We start from the raw sequence: 18,334 nt of genomic DNA, 5'->3' as shown, positions 1-18,334 counted from the left end.
TACTTCCTGTCTCAGAGAATTCTGATAGGTGGGATTTGCCCTTAACAGAAGCTATTCACTTTACATTGGTGATGCTTTGTAAATTCCCACTATGTGCAGGGCTCTGGGTTGGTGCCAGAATGAAAGAAACCAATGTGAATCCTATCCTCCAGGCGCTGAGGGTTCAGGGCACTAACTAGAAATGCACATAGTAGCTCTGATACAGGCAAGGTGTTAGGAGAAGTTGAAATGATTTCCTTCCTGGGAGAGTTGCATTTGAGATGGAGCTTGACGTGTGCCTAGGATTTGGACCTGAGAGACAGAGGCCAGGTGTTCAAGGAGATGGAACAGCACGCACCAAGAGATAGAGTCCAGAAACCTTGCGACACTTACAGAGACCTATTAGTCTTTTACTTGCTTTTGTTTTAGAGCAAAGGATCTAAAAGGAAATAGATAGAAATAGGTTTGGAAGCTGGTGACAGCCGGATTGGAAATGAATCTGAATAAAGAGCTAAGGACTTTGGATTTTATTTAAAAGGATAGAAAACATGAGTATTAGTATTAAAGTAGAGCAGCGACATAGCCGTTCTTCAAAATGTGTAATAAGGCACAGAGTGGAAGAGGCTTAACCCAAAACACAACAGGAGTGGAGTGGGGGGAGGTGGGAGGAGGTGGGAAGACAGAACCCTAGAAAGGTTCTGGTTAGGAAATGTGTGAAGGATGTAGGGATTAAAAGGGATGCTGATATCTGAGAGGTGATTTAAAGTCTGCCTTTAAAACAATTGCCTCACCTCTCTGCCTGACCATGAAAAGTAGCAACCACCATACTGTTTACTTCCAAGGAGAAGAAGAAGAAATAGGATTATTTTCTAAAGGAATCAAATGAACTACCTGGTGAGCTAGGACGGCTAAGGTAGAGCTGGTACCTGCAGAGTAACTCCTCCTCCATATAAAGCCCCTATTTAATAATTCCCTGTCTGTCCACCTTACAGTGAAGCCTGCCAGTTGGCATGCCCCACCCACGGCTATAGAACCACCTAGGAAGAAAGCGAATCACAGTATATGGCTGTGGAGGGAACCTACTTCACCCACCAAGAGAAAGAAAGCCAGACCTTCCTTCATTTTTCAAAATAAATAGCCATGGAGCCCAACTCCCCACTTCCTAAGTGTGGACTGTGTACAGTGACTCCCTTCCAAAGTGCACAGTATGGAAGGAGGGGAAAGGTAGTAACTTCGCAGTGAGGACACCAGATAACACTATTTCAGGCAGGGTCAACATCCACAATGATCAGGTATGTTGATATGATGTGATGAGAATGGAAATTTACCTCTGTCGTTCTCTTCCCTAAAACCCATAAACACCATCTAATCATAAAATATCAGATAAATCCCAAAGGAAGGACATTCTACAATATATCTCACCAGGACTACTCAACACAGTCAAGGTCGTTAAAAACAAAGAAAGCCCGAGAAACTGTCCCACCCAAGAGGAGCCTGGGGAGACATGATGACTCAATCTAATATAGTATCCTGGATGGGATCCTGAAAGAGAAAAAGGCCATTAGGTAAAAAAACTAAGGAAATCTGAATAACCTGGACTTCAGCTAATAATTTGGAAATCGACTTCAGCTAATAATAATGTATTGATATCAGTTCATTAAATGTACCATACTAATGCAAAATATTGATAACAGAAGCCTGATGGGGGATATATGGGAACTCTCTGTACTGCTTTCACAATTTTTCTGTAAGTCTGAAATTATTCTAAAATAAGTTTGCTTAAAAAATTTTTTTAATAAAAAGATGAATTGATTATCAGTTACATGAGGAAAACCAGTTACATGAAATTAAATGAAAAACTGATCCCAGAGGATATAGAGGTGACACTGTTGGAAACAAAGAGACCATAAAAAAAACAACTTATATATACACACATATATATACATATACACTCTGGTTAGTACTGAAAGAGAATTTAATATATTGCATCCACAAAACCAGAACAGGATGCTTTTAAAAAGGAGCAATCTGAAGACATAAAAGAGTTCTTAGAGAGTACATAATTCCTGAAATTAAGCAATTCATCAACAAAGATTGGAAGGTAATGTCAGGGAAACGTCTTGCCATGTAAGGCAAAGACAAAGGCAAAGACAGACAATATGAAAGAGAGGATAGGGACATAGAGGATCGATCCAGGTGGTCAGTCAACTAATAGGACTTTAAGAAAGAAATGTAATCTTAGCCAACACCTCTTCCCTGCCCAGAGTCATGTTTGTAGCCAGAAAAATAAACACAACGGGTTGACTTTCAACTTTTAGTATCTGTAGACAAAACATGAATATTAGTTACAGAATAGAATGTAAACATAACGAACCATGACAAAATAAAATAAAGATACATCTGATAGAATTTGAAAGGTTGGAAATGGAAGGAGAGGAGAAGAAGGTAGGGTCATAACACACACGTCAGGTGTAGTGAGGAAGCAAGACCTATCATTTAATGTTGATGGAATAAGAATTTTAAGTGTATTATTTTAAAACAATTAGAAGGCTAATAAAAAACCCAAAAATAATATAAAATTTTAAAAATTAGAAGAAGAGGCTTTGGGAGATGAGTGACTCCAAATCCTCATCTTATATAATAGGACATGAATAGAGAATGTCGAAAATTGGCAAGTGAGAAATAGGACCATGAACATAATTTAGAGAACCACAAGGCAAGTCTCATTAAGAATGAAATGGTTGAATAGAGGTTGCCTCTAGGGAGGAGAGGTGGAGCTGGGAATTGTTGCTTTCTTTTTAAGTTACGTACTGTTTTGTTTTATTTTTTGCTATGTGTATGTATTACTTGAAGATTCATTTTTGCTGAACTATTAATAGTGTCCAAGGGAGAAGTAATGAGGACAGTTGGAATGGAAAAGAGAACAGATGGGAGACAATGCAGAATAAAAAAATTAACACTTGATAATTGGCTCAGTGTGGGGGCACTGAGAGGGCTAAAAGATGCATCTCGGGTTTGGAGCCTAAATGCAAAGAAGAGTGAATAGGGAAAGTAGTTAATGGGGCAGTTTGGGAGGAAAGATAGTCTGTACAGGACAGTTGTAATTGACAAAAAGTTACCAACATTCATATTTAAGGGATATAAACTTCTTTAATGTTCGTAAAGGATACAGGGTCTTTTTCATTCAAAGGCTGTTGCATGAATCAGGAGACAAGGCAGCATGCTCCCAGATATGCAAAAAGGCCTTGCCTCTCTTCCAAGGTCCCCCTTTGGAGATGCACAGTTGCCGCTGAGAGCACTCATGTAGAGAGGGGGTCCTACGGTGCAGGAAGCTCACCACTGCACTTGCATAGGGCTTTATATCACCTCCCCAGGACTGCCCACGTGTTTTGGAACCTCCATGTCTGCTCACTGGGTGCAAAGAACTGATGCAGAGTCACCCCCTCTCCCCCCAGTGTGGATTGCTTACCATGAGACTGTATGAAAGGAAGATAAGCTTCCCAGATGGAATGTCCCTCGGCAGGTCTAGGCTTCAGTATTCCCTGAGGTCCAGCTCTGCAGAAGGTGATGGTTCAATTCTGGACATAGTGGATTTGAAGTGCTAACAGGCTATCCAAGCATCAGGCAGGCAGGTAGATGAATTGAGGATGGGGGCCCAAGAGTGAGAGAAGGATGGAGGGGTGGGAGGAGGCAGATCTGAATTAGATGAGCTATACAGGGGCTGAAGTGTGTAGAGGCCACCTGGGGACAAAGAGTCAAGGATAGATCCTTGGAGACATGGGAGCAGATTGAGTAGACTGGAAGGGCAGTTAAATGGGGGAGAAGAATCAGAAAAGAACAAGTCACAGAAGCCTAGCAGGAGGATTACTGAGAAGAAAGGCGTCAGCTGTGTCCCATCCTGCAGATGACCAAGGTGGAGAAAAGGCACCTGGATATGGCCAGTGGATGCTTTGGCAGATGCCCAGACATACAGAACGAATTTTCGGGGAAGGAAGGGGTGCACAAGGGAGCTCTGGGCAAGTCTGATTGATTTTCTCAATCAAGTTTGAGATAGAGTCATCTGCAGGGAGGAAGGGCTGGCTTCCCATGGCAGACCTTGGGAAGAATGGGACGTTCTAGAATGGGCACTGGAGAAATTGAGAAATTGCATCCCCATCCTTCCATTGTGTTTTATTTGTTTATGCATTTACTTTTTATAATAGCGTCAACTACTTTAGGTGGGGAGTAGGACTTGCTAGGCTGTGGGTCCCTTTGATGGTCTGGTCACCTCTGATATACTTGCTATTTGTACTAAGACCATTTTGCCAATACCTAAGTCCACTCAAAACTCTTCACTCTTCATTATCCCACACCTCACCTCAACTCTGGCTATTTATTCTCATCCTTGTCAGTGCGGCTCAGACTTTACCATGCATTTGAGGTTATTGTATCTGGTGTACTCAACCTATCTATTTTAACTTCTAATTATGGGATAAGCTTTCTCTAATAAAGTGAAAATCGGTTTTGTCCATCTTGCTTCTCCTTTTTCATTCCATTGATTGTTCCAATGACACTTTTTCCTTTGGCATGTTTGAGGACCACTTTTCTCAGTGCAGTATTACTATCCTGCCATTTGTCTGTAAGTAATAGAAAACCCAGCCAACAAGTGAATTAAACAAATGGATTTTATTTTTCTCATGTAATCAAATTTGCAGGTAGGTAGATAGAGGAATTGGTTCAGCAACTCAATAATATCAGAGACAATAATGTCAATAAATGAGGCCAAGCTGATTCTCTTGGCTTTTTTTCTCATGGTAGTAAAATAGCTGCTACAGCTCCAGCCATCACACCCACACTCAAAACAGATAAAAGGGGAAGAGGCAGGGCCAAAAGATTTTCACGTGTGTTTTATTGGCCATACCATGACAGATGGCTACTACCTGTAACCAAGGCTGAGAAAGTACATGTTTAGGGTTGGTTTTTATTTGTTTGTTTGTTTTGGTTTGGTTTTTTATAGCCTCCATAATAAAGGAAGGCAAGTGAGAAAGAGTTTGCTATTAGATGTTGGGTGAATCTGACTAATGTCTACCACAGCTATCTTCTAGAAACTTATAAAATATTCAGTTTGTCTAATGTTTAAGTTGCCTTTGACCTGTTTTATCTTATAGGCAGCCTTAATATATTCCCTTAGTTTGCTATCCCATTTTAATTTTTTTATTTTTTTATTATTATTATTTTTAAAAGATTTTATTTATTTATTTTGACAGAGAGAGAGACACAGCGAGAGAGGGAACACAAGCAGGGGGAGTGGGAGAGGGAGAAGCAGGCTTTCCGCTGAGCAGGGAGCCCGATGCGGGGCTCGATCCCAGGACCCTGGGATCATGACCCTGGGATCATGACCCGAGCCGAAGGCAGACGCTTAACGACTGAGCCACCCAGGCACCCCTGCCATCCCATTTTTAAAAGACTTTTTAAAAAACATACTTTTAAAGTTAGTCTCTCAGACCATTTTTTTTTTTTCCATCAGTACACGTTTGTCTTGGGACATCGGTGTGGTATTTCAAAAACATTTCCAGACTGTCTGCAGGCAAATAACTAAACTCTTCATTTTAAAATCAACCAACGCCTACTTTTATGCTAATTATAATTTCTGAATTGGAAAAATTGGGAGACAGATTTATTTAGTATTTTCTCTCCTGCTAGAATATTCCATTTTTATTCTCATCTTGACTCTTCAACAATTGTGTGGGGTTTTTTTGGGGTTTTGTTTTGTTTTGTTTTTTGGTGGGGGGGTGGTTAGAGTTGGTGAAAATTTTGCTGGAGTTGAAGGACATACATTTATGTACCTGTTCCAAAGCGTTGATTTTTACATTCTGAGCCCCCTCCCCCCTTTTTTGTATTAGTTGATTATTTTATTTAAGGGTTTAATCCCAATCTAAGGGAAATGTTAACTGCTTGCTTCTTTATTTTTTTTTTTTTGAAAGATTATTTGTTAGAGAGAGAGAGGAGAGCAAGAGAGAGAACACGAGCGGAGGTGAGAGGCAGAGGGAGAGGGAGAAGCAGATTCCCTGCTGAGCACGGAGCCCAACTCGGGGCTTGATCCCAGGACTCCAGGATCATGACCTAAGCTGAAGGCAGATGCTTAAGCGACTGAGCCACCCAGGCGCCCCTGACACTTCTACTTTTTGGCTATTGTGAAGATGCTGCTGTGAACTTTCTGAGCCCTCAGATTCTCCCAACAGAGTAGAAGCACCCTGAATGCTTTAGGCGGACTCGGTGTCTGCATCCATCCCAGGAGATGCTCTCGTGACTCAGCACATGTTCATGGGGACTCTGGGTCTGATAGTCGTGTTACTAGAAATCAAGCTGCCACATAGGAAAGCAGTAATGTTTTTTTCTGGAAGTAATTTCTGACCATTTCTTTTTATCGAATAAGATATATATGATATTGTATAATACATAATTTAATTTGGTCATTAAATATGCCAGAGAGAACTCACCTTCAAGAGCTTCTAATTAATGGTGTCAACTATGATGCAGATCATCACAAAGTCCTTGAATGTTGATGGTTTTGAAGTTTTTGTCATCCCTCGGTGAAAGATTTGCCTTCCAAAGAAGCTTTGCTCAGGATTTCTTTGGCTCGTTCTCATATCCTAATATTCTCAGGGAGAGGGGGGAAAAAGTCTGTTCAGGTGGAGCTGCTGGTGGGTTTGGGTTTCATTTAGAAGGGCCCGAGTGAATGGGATTGTTTCAGATTCTGTGGCAGGGTCCCAACAAAACGTGGAAAGTATTATGCGTGCTGGCTTTGGGGACAGAAAATTTGAGTTTCAATCCTAGATCTGAGGGGCAAGTGAGTGCCACCTCCCAGGTTCTAAGGGTGTGCCAGGCACCTGTGTGGCATTTCTATGTATCAGTTCATTTAATCTTCTGACTGTCCTACCGGGAGAGTGACTGTCATGCCAATGTGCAGATGACGGGACTGAGGTGTGGCAGGGGAGATCCTCGCCTGCATTGACTCAGTTAATAAATGGTGGCGGCGGGATTTGAACCTACATGGGCTAACTCTAGGATTGGGACTCTTAGTTACTCTGCCAAATTATCTTCTAGAAATCAGGATTTGGGGGGTGGAGTGCGGGAGGGAAGACTAAAAAGGGGATGTGAAAAGCATCCTGTCCGTGGTACAGGAGCACATACATGCTAGTAGAGCGTGTTGTCATTTTAATGACTCTCCGTTCGTGTTAAAAACAGAAGCATGATTTCTTCGCCCAGTGGGGCAAAAGTCAGCCCCGTGTGGCGATCACCCCCTCTGAGGAGTCCAGGTCAAGTGTGACCCAGTGCCGTTCCTTAGGGCAGCAGAAACAAAGTACCGCAAACTGGGTGGCTTAGAATGACGGAATTGATTGCCTCATGGTTCTGGAGGCCAGAAGTCAGAAATCAAGGGGTCAGAAGAGCGCTCCCTTTCCAGGATCTGGGAACAGATGGGTCCCAGGCCACTCCCCTGGCTTCTGGTGGTTTCCTGGCAACCTTTGTTGTTCCTGGGCTTCTGCTGCATCCCATCTCCACCTTCACCTTCACATGGCATTCTTCCTGTGCGCTCATGCCTCCAGATTTCCCTTTCTGTAAGACGCCAGTCATATTGGATTAGGGGCCACCCCCACCGTCTGGTGCGACCTTGTCTTTAACTGATGACATTTGCAAGGCCCTGTTTCCAAGTAAGGTCACATACTGACATACAGGGCTTTTGGACTTCAACATATGAAATTTGGGCGTGTGAGGGGGGGCGGACAGCAATTCAGCCTGTAACCCCCCGGTGTCTCCTTTTGGTCCCAGTGGCGCCACGACGAGTGGGGGCGAGAACGAGCGTGAGGAAGGCGAGCAGGAGTGGAAGCCCCCGGACCAGGAGTTAATCAGGAAGCTGGTGGATCAGATCGAATTCTATTTCTCTGATGAAAACTTGGAGAAGGACGCCTTCCTGCTCAAGCACGTGAGGAGGAACAAACTGGGGTACGTGAGTGTCAAGCTCCTCACGTCCTTCAAAAAGGTAAGGCTTCCTTCTCACAAGCTGACTCGAGGACTCTGGGGCTGTGGGGGTTGCAGTTCTAAATATTTTCTGCCCCTTCGATACCTCGTGACTGGCGATTCTTTTCCACCCCTCTGGGGCCTGAAATAGAGAAAAATGATCCAGAACAGGGATTTAGGATCTTTATGAAGACTCTCTTCCCACAGTATTAAAAGGGGCCTGGGTGTTGGGACAGATGTCAGCGGATGGCAGTTATGCAATGATAGTGCTTGTTCTTGGTAAAGTTCAGGCGCTCTTGCCAGGCGAGTGGGTGGCCGGGAGGGTGCTGGGGACTCAGTGGCCTTGAGAGACACCTCCTGGGCCTCGAATTGTGTGAAACTCAGGCTTTTCCCTTGTCCAGTTGAATAAATAAGAAAGAGGAGGAGCACCTAGAACTCTGGGGGATGGGCCTCCTTCCAGACTCCTGCAGCCTTTGCCGTGTGTAAGACCAACATCCTCATCAGTATGGCGAAGTGGGCTATATGGTGATTGCCGCCATGTAGGCAGCAGACCCAGCAGCTGGACCGTTGTGTGAATTCCCTCCGTCTCGAAGCGTGGACAGACGAGCTGGAATAAGAACTCCGTGTCTTCTGTGGGGGAAGCGTGTTTACTAGAATGGAAAAGCAGCGCATGGCCTGTTGCATAACGGGATATGTAACAGCTGGGTCCGCGCCAGGCTGCCTTTGCACTTTGCCAGAGAGCCCTGGAGGAGAGCTTTTCTCCCTGGAGCCGTTCTCTGCCTCACCTGCCGCTAGAGTCTGCCCTCTTGTGCTCTGTCCTTTTACCCAGTCACCAAACATACCCATTCTGCACCCCGACTGCTGCGGTGGGCACAGGACAGATGACACGAAGGTGGCATTTCCCCTGCCCTTGCAGAGTCCAGGGAAGGAGAGAGATCCGTGCAGGATTGCACAATGACCCTAGGCAGTGAAAGAACAAAGTCGTGTTCATCAGAGCCAGTAACCCTGCCTGGATGATGGAGAAGTCTTTCTAGAAGTGGTGACGTTGAAATAGGATCTTGGATGAGTAGGAGTTTTCAAGGTACAGGAGTAGGGAAGGGGCTCTTCCTGTTGCGAAGGAAAAGCCTCCCCATCCTCCTGTGTGGCTCCTATGCTCTCCCCCTCTAACACAACACTCTGACACCAGATGTTTATGTTGGGGGAGGGGGCTCCCCACCAAGCAGTTCTGTATCTACCCGGAGATAGCATCCGATCCTACAGGTTAAGGGTTAGTCCCACAAGACTGCCCCACTGCAGGAGCCAATGGCCAGTAGGAGGTGACCACCCAGGTGACCCACAGTTTCTGTCCAACTTGGCTACAGATCACGGGTCCCCATCACTTCCTCCCCCTTGGATTTGATTATTTGCCAGAAGAGCTCACAGAACTCAGGGAAACACTTGCTTAGATTGACCAGTTTCATAAAGGCTATGATGAAGGATACAGGTGAACAGCCAGCTGAAGACATATGCAGAACAAGGCCCTGAGTGTGGGAGCTTCTGTCCCTGAGGAGTTGGGGTGCTCTCGGTATATGGGTGTATTCACCAACCTGGAAGTGCTCCGAAGCCCACAGGACTGGGATTTTTATGGAGGCTTCCTCCTGGAGGCATGATCAACTATCAGCTCAGTTTCCTGCCCTTCTCCCTTCCCTGAAAATTCCAAGCTTCTAACCATGGCTTGGTCTTTCTGGTGACCGGCCCTCAACCAGGAGCCATCCAGGAGCCTGCCCAGCATCGCCTCATTAGAACAAAAGATAGTCCTAGTGTTCTTGTCCCGGAGGACTTGCCAGGGTTCCAGCAGCTCCGTGCCAGGGAGGGGGACAAAGAGCAGCGTACATGTGTAATAGAGAGGGACTGTTTCAGCATTCTCCGCGAGGCCCCAAGTTGGGTTTTATTCCAAGCTGACACCGTCCACGCCAGTCTCAGGAGCTCCTGCATTGAAATATGAAAGATCCTTTGGAAGATCTTTTGCGTCAAATGCAGAAATGCAGAAACGCGACTTCAGAGAGGTATTTGAACACGGAAATCCCCAAGTCCTGTCGAAATGATACATCACAATATCACAGGTGTCCAGGGAACAGTGAGCGAACCCTCACATGAAAATGTTTGTGGGGGACCCCACAACAGAGCAGCCAGGGCTCCTCCCTTTATTCCTCCCCAGGGACCCCAAGAGTCAGCCTGACTTTCTTGCCTTTTGAAGCTGCCGCTATGGCTCCGTTTGGGAGGGTTCTTCTTTGTCCAAAGCTGGCCGCAGAGTCGCCATGGACTCCCCAGCGCCTCCACAGTGACAACAAAGGCCCCTTTCATTCCAGAGGTTTTCCTGCTGATCATAACAGGAGACACATAGGACAAACAGGCAAATGACAGTTTCTGAAAATCTTAGAAAGTTCTTCTAATTAATTGCACAAGGAAAGCACCTCCCGGGCTCCTCATCTGAGGTGGTGCCCCGAGGATGCTCAGCCTCTAACTGGCACTTCCCAGTGGACCCTGCTCCTGGCTCTGGAGGGGTGCTGGGTCCTTGCCAGAGCCCTCTTCCCTCTCGGTTGCATGTGATCTTCCATCAGCTTCTCCAGCCCTCGGAGGAAGGCAGCTCTGGCCCTCCTTGCTCAGGCTTCAGGCTTCGGCAGTAGCTTTGCTCTTCCTCTCCTGAGTGCTCCCTTCCCGACTGGTTTTGGAGAAGGCTCCCTCCCCCCTGTGTCATCCTCTGAGTGCTACTGCCTCACAACCTGGGGCTTCCTCACAATCTGGCCGTGACCTTTGGTCAGTATCTTTCTGTACCCTTTCTGGATCTCTGATTGACTCCGTTCACCTGAAGTCTGACCCTTTGCCTGGACCTTTGCTGACCCTCTGTCCCCGGTGTGTGTCACAGAGATCAGCCCATTGATTCCGGGTGTAGGGGACTTGCGGTTCCCCCGAGACCTAGGCTAGAGTGGACACCCCCTTTCTGCCGGAGCCTGCCTCTACTCGTAGCTCTGCAAGGTCCCCCCATGCTGCCCTGTTAGCGAGCCTCCGTTCTGGAGTTCTGGAAAGTTCCTGTCTGGTCTCAGCTCCTCTGCACGGCGACTGCATTGGCCTGGACTCAGAGGACTCAGGGTGATCTTGCCATTCCTGGCTCAGGTTACCCACCCCACCCGCCTCCACTGTTCCTGTGGGATGGGATGACTCATTCTCCCTGGCATTCCCTCCAGCGGAAGTGGGCCTCTTGAAAATTACTGCTTTACAATATAAACACAGCCTTCCTATACTGCACGTCAATACGCACAATTTCCACTCAGGGAGGAGGAGGGAGGGAGGGACTGTTTCATCATTCTCCGGGAGGCCCTGCTTGGATTTTATTCCAAGTCGAAACCGTCCACATCATTTTCACGAGATATTGCAGTGGAATATGAAAGATCTTTTGGAACTTTCTGTGTATCAAATGCGTAAACAGAGAAACACGACTTCAGAGAAGTGTTTGGATGTTAAAATCTCCGAATCCTGTCAAAATGATAGCACACAATATTTGAAGTAATGATAGCACGTGAATACTCACTATGAGCTAGACACTGTTCTGTTTTGTATGTGGATGTATAATGTATGTCTGCATGTAGATAGGTATCTTTTGATTTATTCATTTGATCCTCACGACAGCCCTGTGAGGTGGACATGATTAGCGTCTCCATTTGACAGATGAGGGAGTTGAGGCACTAAGAGGCTGAGAAACTTCAAGTGTTACCACCAGCTGGAGGTGGGCCTTGGACTTGTGTATCTAACAGCCTTTTCGCAGGGCCTGAACCGCTAAATGTGGGTGCACTAGACGATCTCCATCGCCAGAGAGTTCTGTTGGATGGCACTGCTCTAAACTGTGCTGCCTAGCTTGACATTGTCACAAGTGTGTGCGTTTGCTCACTAGACTTTTGAATGCCCGTGCCCACAAGCTACGATGCTAGCTACCAGTGTTCCCGGGGGTGAGGAAAGGAGGGAGGGAGATGGCAGAGCCCACGAGATAGGCCAGGACAAATAGGTACCATTCCAGATGTGCTTTGTCTTCTTCAGGTGAAACACCTGACCCGGGACTGGAGAACCACGGCGCACGCCTTGAAGTACTCGGTGACCCTCGAGTTGAATGAGGACCAGCGGAAGGTGAGGAGGACCACCCCCGTCCCGCTTTTCCCCAATGAGAACCTCCCGAGCAAGATGCTCCTGGTCTACGATCTCCACCTGTCCCCCAAGCTGTGGGCCCTGGCCATCCCCCAGAAGAACGGGAGGGTGCAGGAGAAGGTCATGGAGCACCTGCTCAAGCTCTTCGGGACCTTTGGAGTCATCTCGTCGGTGCGGATCCTCAAACCAGGGAAGGAGCTGCCCCCTGATATCCGGAGGATCAGCAGTCGGTACAGCCAGGTGGGGACCCAGGAGTGTGCCATTGTGGAGTTTGAGGAGGTGGAGGCGGCCATTAAAGCCCACGAGTTCATGAGCACAGAATCCCAGGGCAGGGAGAACATGAAGGCCGTCCTGATTGGCATGAAGCCCCCCAAAAAGAAACCTCTCAAAGACAAGAACCAGGACGAGGAGCCCACTGCAAGCAGCCACCCGAACAAGTCCCTGAACAAGAGAGTCGAGGAGCTGCAGTACATGGGTGACGAGTCTTCCGCCAACAGCTCCTCTGACCCCGAGAGCAATCCCACGTCGCCCATGGCTGGCCGGCGGCATGCGGTCGCCAACAAGCTCAGCCCTTCTGGCCCCCAGAATCTCTTTCTGAGCCCGAACGCCTCCCCGTGCTCGAGTCCCTGGAGCAGCCCCTTGGCTCAACGCAAAGGCGGTTCCAGAAAATCCCCTCTGGCCGAGGAGGGGCGGCTGAACTGTGGCCCCAGTCCTGAGGTCTTCCGCAAGTGCGCGGATTATTCCTCTGACAGCAGCATCACTCCCTCTGGTAGCCCGTGGGTTCGGAGGCGCCGCCTGGCTGAGATGGGGACCCAGGAGAAGAGCCCCGGAGTGAGTCCCCTGCTGTCCCGGAAGATGCAGACTGCAGACGGGTTGCCCGTGGGGGTGCTGAGACTGCCCAGGGGCCCTGACAACACCAGGGGCTTCCATGGTGGACACGAGAGAGGCAGGGCCTATGTATAAATACCTTCTATTTTTAATACCGGCTCCCTCGAAATACCTGGCATGGCAGAGAATGCGATTAGGTCCCCATCGAGAGATTTTTGTATACGTGTAGACCTCTTAATTTATATATTTGTAATGCATATAAGTTGTCCGGTACGCTATGGTTTTAAGAACATCTTCTAGTTCAGAACAACCAGCATGACTATTATTTTGCTGATGCCCAATGCGTCTGAATGTTGCGGCCCTGCAGGGCTGCGGGTCGGAGGCTCCCCGGGGCCGCTCAGGCCGCCGGTCTCTTCTTCAGGGCAGAGTTCTTCCCCGCGGCGACTGAGCTGTCCTCGGCGGGCCACGCAGGGCCTTCCAGAGAGCCCACGGGAGTTCTGTTGTGTAACGGCCACTCGTTCAGCCGGTAGCATGGTGTCTTACAGGACCAAATGTGTATTCCTGTCAAGTGAATAAATAATAAAACATCCGACTGGGAGTGCTGGCTCTTGAAGTCATAGGTCACAGGCGTCAGGCATGACAAATGTCTGCGCTGTCTGACGAGGCTGTGGGTGTTAGGTCAGGAGGCCCTGAGGAGCTGAGCGGAGACGCATTTCTCGAAGGTGCCCAGGGCAGCCCTGGGGCTCCCCCTGCGGCCCCGGCAGCCTGAGAAGTCCCCACAGTCAGTGCGGCTGTTGGAGAACCACGTCGCCCGGCACGGTGAGTCCCACCCAGGCCAAGGCAGCTTACTGGAGACCAAGCTCTCCGGATGTGTCCCCGGACTGCCTCCTTTTCCTTGGCTGATGTCCCTTGTCTCTGGACGCCACCTGGTGTGGCAGAAAGAGAAAGGGCCTACATTCTCGTGCTGGCTCAGCCACCTGCTCCTGGGGGATTTTAGACCAGTCCTGCCAAATGAAATTCGTGAACAGTGATTAGATGCCAGGGACGATGCTTAGAGATTTCCAGGCATTATCTCATTTAATTCTCCCCAAAACCACCCGAGGAGGGTCCAGATAGTTCTCTCTGTTTTACACTGGAAGAAACAAGTAGGTTAACTCACTTGTCCAGGGCCTAACAGCTAGATGAGTGGAGCTGGCTTGAACCTAGCAGTCCAGCTCCAGAGCCCATACTCCTAACCACCAGATGGTATGCAGCCTCTCTGAACCTCACCATCCACATTCAAAGAAGAAACAACCACAGAAGGTGCTAATATTTACTCAGCACCTCCTGTGTGCTAAGGCATTTTGCTAGACACATTCTTCCATTTGTTCTGTCAGTGTCTCTGTGAGATATTATAGTGGTTTTACATACGAAGCTGCTGAAGTGGGGTAATACCTCAAACCATTGCAAAAATGGAAAAAAAGAGAGTGTATGTTTAATTACAGAGTTCTATAAAAATCAGCAGCTGATTATTATCTGGTTAGTAAGATAGGGTGTCCCTTAAGTCCCAGAATCCCCATTAACTGGTAAATGCCTCCGGGAATTATTTGGATTTGCCATTTGCACCACTGTTAGCCGTAGATGGCCCAACGGCCTGCGCCTGGACCCCACTCCCCCGGGGCCGTGCCACAGCCCAGCTCCAGGCCTCTTCCTGTGCTTGCTCCTCACTGGGCTCCCACTTACCCTTGCCAGTGCTTCCCCACAGCTGCCCCCCTGCCCGTGGGCCATGGAGCCATCTGGGCCTCACCACCCCTTTATCCTCCAGCACACCAGCTGCTGAATTTTTAGACTCACTCCTATGGATCATAATTGCTTTTAAAAAATGCCTACACCCTCACCTTTTTATGTGAATACAGAAGAACTTGGCCTTCTATCTGCAGTATTACCCTGTGTGGCCTCAGGAAAGAACTGTGAATTGGGGGGTCAGCAGATCTGAGTTGTAGGCCTGACTTTTCCGGTAAATAACACTTTGACCTTGAGCAAGTCATTTCTCTTTTTGATTCGCGGTTTCCCATCCAACCAGTGGATGACATTAAGCCGCTCCTTCTATAAGGCTTTGTATTCGAGAGTGCTTTATGCGCTGAAAAGTACTTTGTAGGTGTTAGTCATTACCCTGCTCTCTGGTCATCCCCAAGGACAAACCTTTCTTCCATTTTTCTGGTGCTTAAGCCTGGCCTTACATTAGAACCACCTAGAGAGCTTTTCAGAACTGCCTGTGTCCACACTGAGATAGTTGATTTCACTGGTTCTGGGGTGAGGCCTGGGGATGAGCAGTTTTTGAAACTCCCCGGGTAATTCTAACGGGCAAGCAGCGTTGAGAAGCTCTGGTCTGTTGGAATGAGGAGGGGCCGAGGGATAAACTGAGGAAGGCTTAGAGACATCCATCCTCTCCTTTTTCAAGGCTTGGGCCCACTCTCTTTGGTAGACCCTTCCTGGCACACTTCACCCTTCCCCACTCACAGTGGTCCTGAGCCCCTGAGCACCTGCTGATGAACCTGACCTCTCTAAGTCTCGGGCCAAACCTTTAGCTGGGGCCTGGGCTTCCTGTTTGTTAGCACAGCAGGCCTCTCTTGAATAGCTTGACTGGGAAACCCAGCCAACAGTATTTGTGCAGATGTTTTGTTATTTTTAATGAAAACCAGCTCCTTCTCCACACTGGGACCCAAAGCCTGCTGGACATTTCCCATTGATGGTGCAGGCAGAACATCCAAACGCTGCACGTGTCCAGACACCACCTTGTCTACCGTCGCCCCACCCCCCTCCGACTTCCCATCTCAGCCAGTGACGTCACCATCTTCCATGTCTCCCAGACTGGGGAAGAGACTGGGTGGCCTATGTGAAGGATTGCAGGTTCTGGAGTTCCAACAGCCTGGGTTCAAATCCTAGGGACCTTTGACAGATGACCTAGCCTCTGATTATCAGTTTCTTCTCCCATAAAAGGTGGATGATAATCATTCCTACCTCATACAATTTGTCAAAATTAAGTGAGTTAAGCCCTGTGAAATGCTTAGTTACTTGCACATGATAAACACGCAGAGAATGTGAGGCTGTCGTATTTATAGCTTCTCAGCCCCCACCGCACATATTCAATCAGCAACTCAGGGCTGTTAGTTGCAGCCCTGAAATGTTTTCTACGAGCTCCTTGTGTTCCCAGGTGCTTATTTACATTCATCTGCCCTTCCCTCAACGTCTCCCTGTCTCCAATCCTCCTCTTTAACTTATCCCCGGAATGCCACCAAACCCATCTTTCTTAACTAGAGCTCTGTTCGCATCACTTCCCTATTAAAAAAAAAAAAAATCGCTGGCTGCCTTTTCCCCAAACAGACTAAGGGCCAAACTGCCTCACGCCCCCCGCCGTGCTGTGCATCTTGGGGGTAAGGCTCTTGGTTGACCCACCACCTGTGGGGCTGTAGGGGAACCTCCTGGGCAGGAAGGCCTGCTTCACATCCAGAGAGGTGTCCCAGCCCGTGTCTCATGGACTATTGCATCACTCCAGGGTGTGGCCAGGTTGTAAAACGCTCTGGTTTCAGCCACACGGGACTGGAACATTCCAAACAGTCCTCTTTGGAGACATGTTGGTCGCTGATTATTTTTAAATACTTTCCTTAAAATGAACTAGCTTTTCCCAGTAGTTTTCAGCTGCATGTTTTCCTCCTTGTGAGTTGTAAATAGGATGGAAAAGCTTCCGAGAAAGAAGCTAGTGACCCGGCTCTAAGGAGGACAGGACTGAAATGGGGAATGTCCGCTTCTTATTCCCAGCACTGACTGCAATCCTGGTGAGTGCTCATTCCCTTAATGGAGAAGTACCCCGGTTGGCTACAGCCTGAGTACTTGGTCCTCATGCATGCAGCAGCCCTCGGGATGACGGTCCTGTTGGTGGGTCAGTCCTTCGGGATGCTCCCCGGGAGCAGTGGCTGTGCCAGCCGCGCGTTGCTCTGGGGGCTGGAATAAATGGGGTGGCGGGGCACGTGCCTGGAGTGTGCATCCAGCCCCTGGGCGAACGGAGCTGCATTCAGTTGGAGCAATTTCTAGTTGAGCAGCTGTTTGCACAACACCCCTGATTTGGAATCAGCAATGGGCTGAGTGGAAGCAAGCGAGACGTGTGTCTTGTGATTGTACAAAAACATCCCATTAAATTCCACAAACATTGCATACTATGGGTAAAAGAAGCGGTGAGCTGACGTGCTTGAAGCAAAAGAAGAATCCCAAGTGATACTTGCTCTTATCTCTAACTGGAACGTGCGGTAGGCTCGGACCTGCCTTCTCAGCACTGAGCTTATAGTTAATGCATCTTCAGAGATGAGCTGAGGGACGCCTGGGTGGCTTTAGTCTGCTAAGTGTCCGACTCTTGATTTCTGCTCAGGTCATGATCTCAGGGTCGTGGAGCCTGCTTGGGATTCTCCCTCTCCCTCTGCCCCCCACCCCTGCCGTGCGTGCGTGCCCGTGCATGCCCTCTCCCTCTCTGAAAAACAAACCAAAACAGAAACAAAGATGAGTTTGAGAAGGTCAATTTGCGGTGACTGTTCAGAGGTGGCCCCGGAGGCAAATTCCTTCCACTGCTTTGCTCTCTCTCATCGCCCCCTGGTGTCCACACTGAACATAGCCCCCAGAACCTGGCACCTGCATAGAGTCCAGCTCACGCTCCTGTGGTTGGGGAATAAGAAAGACCCTAGTTTAAGACCCAGCCTTGCCACTTGCCAGATTATGAGTCCTATCTCACCTCTTTCAACTTCAGTTTCCTTGCCTGTAAAATGGGGGTGATAATACCTACAACACCAGTGCTCTGGGAAAGATTAAAAAGGGGTAAGATATGGAAAGCACTTCATACCATCCTCAAATAGAGAAATTGCCACTAAAACTGTCAGCAGTTAACTCATCCTAACTAAGAAGGATGGGCAAAACTAACTTATCAAGAGCACTACTATTTTTGCATTATACTCAATTGTTCTTCCAGCATTTCTTTGCTGGTTTATGAACCATGAGGTAGGAACCACGTATCTCAAATCATCTGATAGTGTCTGGCCCATGGCTGGAGCTCGGGAAATATTTGTTGAATGGATACTGAATAAAAACTGATATCCCTCCAGTCTGAAAAACATTGTACAGTGCAATAGAAATTTAGTGTTTCCAAACATCCAAGCGAATCCTCGCATAGGCCAAATAGATTCCAAAGGCTCTACAGTTCAGCACTGTTTGGCAATTCCACTTGTCCGGAAATACTCCAGCCCTTGGAGTACCTGTATGTTCCAACATAAGGTATGGAAAAGCACACTCTGTATGATTAAGTCAGGGATGGGAACTCTTTTTTTTTTTT

At 47.9% G+C, this 18,334-nt stretch overlaps 2 protein-coding genes and 1 non-coding gene across 3 annotated transcripts in view; 1 reads left to right on the top strand and 2 right to left on the bottom strand.

The window, feature by feature from the left end:
- Positions 1-13,570, top strand: part of LARP6 (La ribonucleoprotein 6, translational regulator) — an 18,604-nt gene extending 5,034 nt beyond the window's left edge. The window contains exons 2-3 of the mRNA XM_081831332.1: positions 7,789-7,999; positions 12,049-13,570. Coding sequence (XP_081687458.1) covers positions 7,789-7,999; positions 12,049-13,116 — 1,279 coding nt within the window. The 3' untranslated portion in view covers positions 13,117-13,570. The remainder of the gene's footprint in view (positions 1-7,788; positions 8,000-12,048) is intronic.
- Positions 1-18,334, bottom strand: part of LOC102750267 (uncharacterized) — a 612,045-nt gene that overhangs the window by 489,772 nt on the left and 103,939 nt on the right. The gene's annotated exons all lie outside the window — the stretch shown is intronic.
- Positions 1-18,334, bottom strand: part of LRRC49 (leucine rich repeat containing 49) — a 154,190-nt gene that overhangs the window by 132,927 nt on the left and 2,929 nt on the right. The gene's annotated exons all lie outside the window — the stretch shown is intronic.

This window comes from Leptonychotes weddellii, chromosome 9 (assembly GCF_054177405.1).
Source record: "Leptonychotes weddellii isolate Sample4059 chromosome 9, ASM5417740v2, whole genome shotgun sequence".
Taxonomy (NCBI): domain Eukaryota; kingdom Metazoa; phylum Chordata; class Mammalia; order Carnivora; family Phocidae; genus Leptonychotes; species Leptonychotes weddellii.
Note: the sequence above shows the minus strand (reverse complement) of the source record. Positions and strands in the feature narration are given on the sequence as shown.